Consider the following 8147-nt stretch of genomic DNA (forward strand, 5'->3'; position numbering starts at 1 on the left):
ACAAATCAAAACCACAGTGAGATACCATCTCACACCAATCAGAATGGTGATTATTAAAAAGTTAAGAAACAGCAGAACCTGGTTAGGCTGTGGATAAATAGAAAAGCTTTTACACTGATGGTGGGAATGTAAATTAGTTCAATTATTGTAGAAGATGGGGTGGTGACTCCTCAAAGACCTAGAACCAGAAATACCATTTGACCCAGCAATCCCATTACTGGATATATACGCAAAGGAATATACATTATACTAAAGGAATATAAGTCAAATGAAAGAGATATTCATTGCATGTATGTTCATTGCAGCACTATTCGCAATAGTAAAGACATGAAATCAGCCCAAATGCCTATCAATGATAGCCTGGATAAAGAAAATGTAGTACGTATACATCATGGAATACTAGGTAGCTATAAAAAGGAATGAGATCATGTTCTTTACAGGGACATGGATGGAGCTGGAAGCCATTATGCTTAGCAAAGTAACACAGGAACAGAAAACCAAACACTGCATGTTCTCACTTATAAGTGGGAGCTGAACAATGAAAACACATGGACACAGGGAGGGGAACATCACACACTGCGGCCTGTTGTGGGGTGGAGGGAGGAAGAGCATCAGGATAAATAGCTAATGTATGTGGGTTTAACACCTAGGTGATGGGCTGATAGGTGCAGCAAGCCACCATGGCATACATTTACCTATGTAACAAACCTGTCCATCCTGCACATGCATTCTGGAAATTAAATTTAATTAATTAGAATTAATTTAATTTTAATTAAATATTTTAAAAGATTGTGGATTAGTCTCTGTAGTGTTTCTAAGGCAGAGGGCACTATGTGAGTAGGTAAAATTTGGTATTTTCCAAAGACATCAATTTGTTAACTAATTCCATTTCAGTAGTAGAGATTTTCTTAGAAAATCATAGTCTGAGTATTAGCAGTTAGACTCTTCATGGAAGAATTTTCATGGAGTACGTCAAGTTCCTGGAATCCAGAGTTCCCTATTTTTACACAATGCCAACTCCCCTTGCCTGATGCAAGTTCCTGTCTCCTGCATATAACTCAAAGTTCTTGTGAGACAATTGCAAGTGATGTTTTAATTTTTCCATTTGACTTCTATTTATTTTTGTCTTTACTACATGAAAGTTATGGAATAATGTGAAGATTTGTAATTCATTTTTATTCCACAAGATCATTCCATAAGCTTAAGACTGTGCATTTTTGATTTAGTGCACATACACACCAGGATCCTAATCAAGTAGTCATATCGACTGTAGCACCTGCTTCCATCCAGTAGTTAAATGTCCTTAAACCTCTACAGCATTTCAATAAAAGCCGGAATAATGAATTCTTGAGTTGTCCCCAAATCTTGTTCTACCTCATGTTTTCAATCCAGTAACTCCTTACCTCAGTCTTTCCTCAAGTTTTTAGTGACCTTGATATCTTGCACAAGCCTTAAGACCTTAGAAGTTATCAGAAGCATATTCATAAATCCTTTAATCTTCAGTTATCTCCATGATCTCTGCCTTTCGCCTGCCCTATGTTTGTTTCAGCTCTTCTGACAGAAGCAATGTCATCACAAATTCTTCCTCCTGCAACATTTTTACATCTGTATTTTTTAAAATTTTCAAACTTAATAAAAAGTTGCAAGTATAATACAAGTAACTCCTGCATAACCTGTTCCTAGATACACCAATTATTTGCTTTTTGCCTCATTTGCCTCATCATTTCTATCTCTAAATTATATGAGAGTAAGTTGGAGTCATCATGCCCCTGAGTAATACTAAAGTATTACTCTTAAATACTTAGGATACTACAGAGTAATACTAAAGTATTACTGCTAAATACTTTAGTGGGTGTTTCCTAGGAAAAAGGAAATTCTCTTCTATAAGGTGAACAAATTACAGAGACACTAAATCAAGAACCACGATCACACCTAAACACTAAGTGTCATAAAACATAAATTAAGACATAAAGTTGAGTTTTCTACATCACAATTCCAATGCATCTTCTTCTGATTTCTGCTGACCCTTTACTGCTTTCCTCCAAGGCCTTGAGGAATACAATGACTTATTCCAGAAAAGAAAGAGTAGGATGATTACAGCCCCCTCACCTCACCTTTTCTTACCTCTTATTACCTCTCCTTCTCCTATCTGATCAAGAACATTGTTTCCGAAAAAGATAGTTTCTTCAGAGTGACTGATCACCCAATATGAATGTTCATTTAGAAACTGAAAATGCTTACTCTCATTTTTTTCCATAACCTAAAAAATTTCTCTTACTTTCTCCTTGACCATGGGTCATGTATCTTCCCAGGCAAGATCGAGTGCTATTTTTTCTTGAAAATCCAGTAACTCCTTTTTTAACCAGTAGAGAGTAAGTTGCTAACACAAAGGTCATCACCCTCAAATATTCTAGTATTTCCTACAAACAAGGACATTCTCCTTTGTAACCACAAAGCAATCATCAAAATCAGAAAATTAACATTTATTAATTATTGCTACATAATCCTCAGATTCCCAGTCAAAGTTTTTTCAGGTGTGTCAAATTCTTTATAACAAAAGAATCAAGCTAAAAAATCAAAGACTTTATTTATTGTTATTAACCTCCTTAAAACTAGAAAAGTTCCTCAGTCTTTCTCTACCTTTTATTACTTGGACACTTCCAAAGATTACAGGCTGGTTATTTTGTTGAATGTTCCGAAATTTTTATTGTTCAGATATTTTCTTATGATTAGATTTATGTTAGGAGTTGTTGGCAGAAGGAATGCTGTGGGTTTTTTTGTTATTGTTGTTGCATGCTATCAAGAGGCATGTAATTCTGAATTATCCTATTTCTAATGATATTTGTTTAATAACTTGATTAAGGTTATATAAATCAAGATTCTTTACTTTGAAGTCACTCTTTGTCTTTTTAAAATTAATAAATATTTTTCAGAGAAGTAGTTTGAAACTAAATATCCTGTTCATCAAACTTTTTAATAATTATTTAATATATATCATTTTGGATCCATAGCTTACTATTTTATTTAGTGATTTATAATTACCTTAATTACTTATATTAGTGTTCAAATTATTGCCAGCATGGTCAGTGAGATCTTTAAGCTAGCTTTGCTGTCCTTTTGACAGGTCTTCATTATCATCAATCATCAGGAAAGTGCCAAGAAAAACCAAAATCAGATATTACCTCACACCTGTTAGAAGAATGACTATTAAAAAAAACCAAGTGTTACCAAGGATGTGAGAAAGTTAAAACCCTTGTACACTGTTGGTGGAAATGTAAAATGGTACAGTTGTGTTGAAAAATAGTAGGTTTGTTAAATGGAAGTTTTTCAGATGTGATCCAGCAATCCCACTTCTGGGTATATAACCAAAGAATCTAGATCAGCATCTCAAAGAGATATCTGCACTCAATGTTCATTGCAGCATTATTCACAATAACCAAGACATGGACACAATTTAAAACCTGTAGGACATTATGCCAAGTATAATAAGGCTGTCATGATTTCACCTACATGAGGGATCTAAAATAAAGTCACAGAAACAGGAAAATGGTGGTTGCCAGTGACTGGGGAGAGAGAGAAATGGAGAGATGCTGTTTAACAGGTACATAGTTCCAGTTATACAATATGAACAAGCTCTAGAGATCTGTGTATATCATTGTGCCTATAGTTAACAATACCATATTGTGCACTTAAAAATTTATCAGAAGAGTAGATATTATGTTAAGTATTCTCACCATAATTTTTTTAAAAAAATCTTTAATCCATGGGAATGTGTGTTGTAAAGGGTTTGACTCAGAGTTTGTATTTTCCTCTCTTTTACCTTAATTATCTTGTCACTTAAAAAAAATCTATACAGATTTGTATTACGGCTTATTTGATTCAACAAAATATTTACTGAGTCCCTACTAAATATAAAACAAAGTAGTAGGTGGTAGTGGAATGAAGAGGACAAACTACTTTAAGGATCTTCCTATCTCTAAGGGTGTTCAGATGGCACCGTTACATATATAAATACCTATAACAGGAAGCAGAATATTATAATTACCAGGGAAATTTCATAATAATTACAATGATTTTGAAGCACTTCCTATGCACAAAGCACTGTGCTGAGTATTTAGTGTGCATTACTAGCCACTCAAATCCGGTGAATGTGGGGATATTCCTGTTTCACACATGAGGAACTATAGGTTCAAAATGTTTAAATCCTTCCCTAACTGTCCACATTTTTAAAATGAGAAAGCTAGATTTGAAATCCAGGTTTGTCTAATTCCAAAACCTTTGCACTTCATTACTATGGCATTCAGAAGATGAAAACATCCTAATTTATTAGCTCAGGAGAGACGTCATGGAGATGGCATATGAAACGGACTTTTAAGAGGCGTTGGAGTTTAAGAAGCAGAGATATGTCTGAAAGCTACTTCAGTTATAAAGAAGAGAATGGGTCAAAGTATTTAAAGGGAGAGACTCATGGCATGTAATGTGATTGATAAGTAGATGAGTTTGACCACACAATGGGATTTGTGGAGGAAGCAAGGTCAGACCAATGATTGAGAAAGAACTGTGAACGGCTCCAGATCCCAGGATAATGATTCTGCATTTCATTCAAGACACAAAAGGTAGCTTAAGCACACTGCAACTATAAGCCTCATTCAGACATTCAGAGAAATGACAAAGTGGAGAACTGCTTTGAGAAAGTGGCAATTGAGGTATGACCCACTCTGAAGATCAGAACAGGAGAAAAAGGAGATTATGGGTGGCAGTTACTGAATCAAGAAAATTCATCCAAGAATGTTGGGAGGGAAGATGAAGAAGAGTCGATGAAATGTTGGCAAAATAATAATAATAATAATAAAGAAAAAGGAGTGTTCAAGAATAGAGTAATCACAATAAGGTGTAGAGCAGATTAACAGAATTAAAGAAGTAGGATAAATGGAATAATAAATATCTGTGGTTAAGAAATTTCAGTTTGATATTTGGGGGAAAAAAGCAAGGTGGAGTTATTATAACAGCATTCATGACCATTTAACCACAAGAGAAATGGGGGTCACTGTTAAAGCCCATCAAAAAAGAAAATAAAATCTGCATAATGCAAGGCACACAATAGACATTCACAGAAAGTATGTTCAGTGAATACATGCATATATGCATGCATGAATGTTAAGAGTATCACCATATTTGGTTATTAAACTTTGCCTTAAATGGATGGGGTCAGAAGATAACAAAACTGTTGGTCAACTGCTGCCCTCTCTGAGAACAGTGAATGAGTATCTAGGAAGGCAAGTCATATATGAAAAGGGAAAGGGAGAGAGGCAGGTGAGAGATGGTCAGAAAGCTTCCTCAGAAACTGGAGAGGATATCCTCCAGTTTTCTGAATCTCCTTAACAAAGTGCTGGCATATTATACTAAATTAATAGGAGGGTATAGATTTTCAGTGTTTATTTAGCAGAAAGCAGAATCCCAGAATGTTCTACAAACAGAAGACTACTTCACAGAACAAAAAAGAAAGAAGAGGCCATGTTTCCACAGACTGTTAGAGTCCCAAGCTCAGGGAGACCCTCCACACGACTCAGGATCTCATGGAAGAACACAAGGTCCTCAGAGTGGAGAGTAGCATGACACCTTCTTGATATGACCAGCCCAGCCCCTCATCTCATCCATAACCCTGCAGCTCTGTATCCACTGTCTTCCCAGCAGCAAAATCTAGGTCACAGGACTTGGAGCTCTAGAAGTCACTTGTGTCTAATAAATAACTCCCATTGATTTTCCAGCCCAGGGCCTCACCACTCCTTCCCCATCAGCAGCTCTGATTGCTGACACGAAGGGGCAGAGCTGGAAAATCACTCACACATTATTGGTGCTCTTCCTCACCCATCCTCACCCAAAGTGTATATAAACCCTGAATAGCCTGCAGCCTAAGTTTGTGAATCTCTACGTAACTAAGTTACAAGCTGGGTGGGCACAACCACTGTGCTACCTGCTACCCTCATCCTGGTCACTGCTACTGCTGTGACAGTCCAGGCCAAAAAGATGGATAAACTGCTGTTTTGGGTTTCTGTCCTCACCAGCCTCCTGGAAGCCATTGCCCAAACAAGTAGGGAGGTCAGGGGTATATGACTATGTGGGGTAGGGTAGGTGGGGGTGGCAGGGATAGATGGTAGGAAGAAAAGACAAGAGGTTGCCAAATATAAAATTGAATTTGTGGTTCTTTCCTGTTCACATTTCAGGTGACGATTCTGATATCAATTTTTTTTCTCTTGCAGACATGATTGGGAAGGTGTTTATTTTTCCTAAAGAATCGAATAGTGCTCATGTGAGCTTGACTACACAGCTGGAGAAACCTCTGCAGAACTTCACTGTATGTCTTCGTGTTTATACCGACCTCTCCCACGGCTACAGCCTCTTCTCCTATAGCATCCAGACCCAGAGCAATGAGATGGTCATTTTTAAGTCTCAAATTGGAGAGTACAACCTTATCATTGGGGGTGACAAAGTTTTCTTCAAGGTCTATGAAAATTTCCCCGCCCCAGTGCACATCTGTGCTAGCTGGGAGTCCTCCTCGGGCATTGCTGAGTTCTGGGTCAATGGCAAGCCTTTGGTGAGGAAGGGGCTGAAGCAGGGTTACTCTGTGGGAGCTCACCCCAAGATTGTCCTGGGGCAGAAACAGTATTCCTATAGAGGCAAGTTTGTTAAGAGCCAGTCCTTTGTGGGAGAGATTGGAGATGTGTACATGTGGGACTCTGTGCTGTCCCCAGAAGAGATCTGGTTCGTGTATCAAGGTATCTACATCGAACCCAATATTCTGGACTGGCAGGCACTGAACTATACAATGCAAGGTTATGTGGTCACCAAGCCCCTTAAATGGAGTTGAAATTCTACTTCAATAGGACAAAGTTACTGGGAAGGAAATCACCAACATGAAAGACCAGCTCTGAAGACAATTCTACTTCATGCCCTATGGCTATTTCTCTGTTTTCTTTGAATTTCCTATCTACTGAGCTGCTTAATTTACAATAAAAGTACAATGCCTCCTAGCATTTTTTCAGTTTTTTTTCACGGCCCAAAACATCTCTCATTTGGAAGTCACGTTTTTGAGTGTTGCCATTATTCAGAAAGTGGGGAAGAACCAGGATATAATGAAAACAAAACTTGGAATAAGAAGGAAAAAGTAAAAGGTTTACACTTGATTAGTAGTAGAAACTTTCAGACTTTTCATTTAATGGAGTTTATTCTTGTTTTCCTCACAACTGACAATTATTTACTCGCAATTATTTGTGTGGAATTTAATTGAAGAATGCCAAATTGGATTTCCAGGTCACAGCTAATAGAAATAGAAAGAACAGTTCTGGGGTTGCTCTAGCCATGAAGAACTCTTACTCCTTTCCTTATGACACATCCCTAGACCCCTTCCAGTAAAACACATGCATGTAAACCAGGGCAGCAGGACTATTGGGACCATGTGGGCCAAGGTGAATCTTCCTCATAGCCAGTAGCCCCAGGGGCACTGTGTATAATTAAAAATCATACAGTGTCCCACAGTCCTCAAGAAAATATGTTCTCAACAGTACTCATGTCACTTTTGCTTAAAATCCCTTAAAGATTCCCAGGTACTTATATAATAGAGTTGTCATTTGAGACTGAAAAGGTTTTCTAAATGCTAAGGAAGAGCTGCATGTATCTCTCACAAGTCCCATCAGCTTCCCACCAACTAGTAAGAAAATGGCAAGTAGACCAGGATAGGCAGGTGTCTTGTTGGTATGAGAAATGTTTTACTTCCCTCTGCCATCTCCTGACGTAACCACATATTTTCTGTTTATAATACATGTATTAATCTGTTTTTGCACTGCTATAAAGATACTACCTGAGACTGGGTAATTTATAAAGAAAATAGATTTAATTGATTCACAATTCCGCATGGTTGGGGAGCCCTCAGGAAACTCACAATCATGGTGGAAGGTGAAAGGGAAGCAAGGCACGTCTTACATGGTGGTGAGAGAGAGTAAGTGAGCAAAGGGGAAGTGCTACACTGTAAAACCATCAGATCTCATAAGAACTCACTCATTGTCACAAGAACAGCATGGAGGAAATGGCCCCCATGATCCAATCACCTCCAACCAGGACCACCAGGACCCTCCCTTGATATGTGGGAA

At 37.7% G+C, this 8147-nt stretch overlaps 1 protein-coding gene across 1 annotated transcript; it reads left to right on the top strand.

The window, feature by feature from the left end:
* The first annotated feature begins 5929 nt into the window (after nucleotides 1-5929).
* LOC105715394 (serum amyloid P-component-like) lies at nucleotides 5930-7031 on the top strand. The gene is made up of 2 exons (XM_012449725.2): nucleotides 5930-6091; nucleotides 6261-7031. Exons 1-2 carry the CDS (start codon nucleotides 6028-6030, stop codon nucleotides 6866-6868), a joined length of 672 nt encoding a protein of 223 aa, XP_012305148.2. The 5' UTR covers nucleotides 5930-6027; the 3' UTR covers nucleotides 6869-7031.
* The last annotated feature ends 1116 nt before the right edge of the window (nucleotides 7032-8147 follow it).

This window comes from Aotus nancymaae, unplaced genomic scaffold, assembly GCF_030222135.1.
Source record: "Aotus nancymaae isolate 86718 unplaced genomic scaffold, 86718_ANA_hifiasm-v0.15.2.pri h1tg000108l, whole genome shotgun sequence".
Lineage (NCBI taxonomy): Eukaryota > Metazoa > Chordata > Mammalia > Primates > Aotidae > Aotus > Aotus nancymaae.

What these genes read in the sequence shown, in the direction of transcription:
- LOC105715394 (XM_012449725.2), top strand. Translation starts at nt 6,028, where the DNA reads ATGGATAAACTGCTGTTTTGGGTTTCTGTCCTCACCAGCCTCCTGGAA. An exon ending in GGAAGCCATTGCCCAAACAA is followed by an intron (nt 6,092 to 6,260) that starts GTAGGGAGGTCA and finishes TTTCTCTTGCAG; the next exon opens with ACATGATTGGGAAGGTGTTT.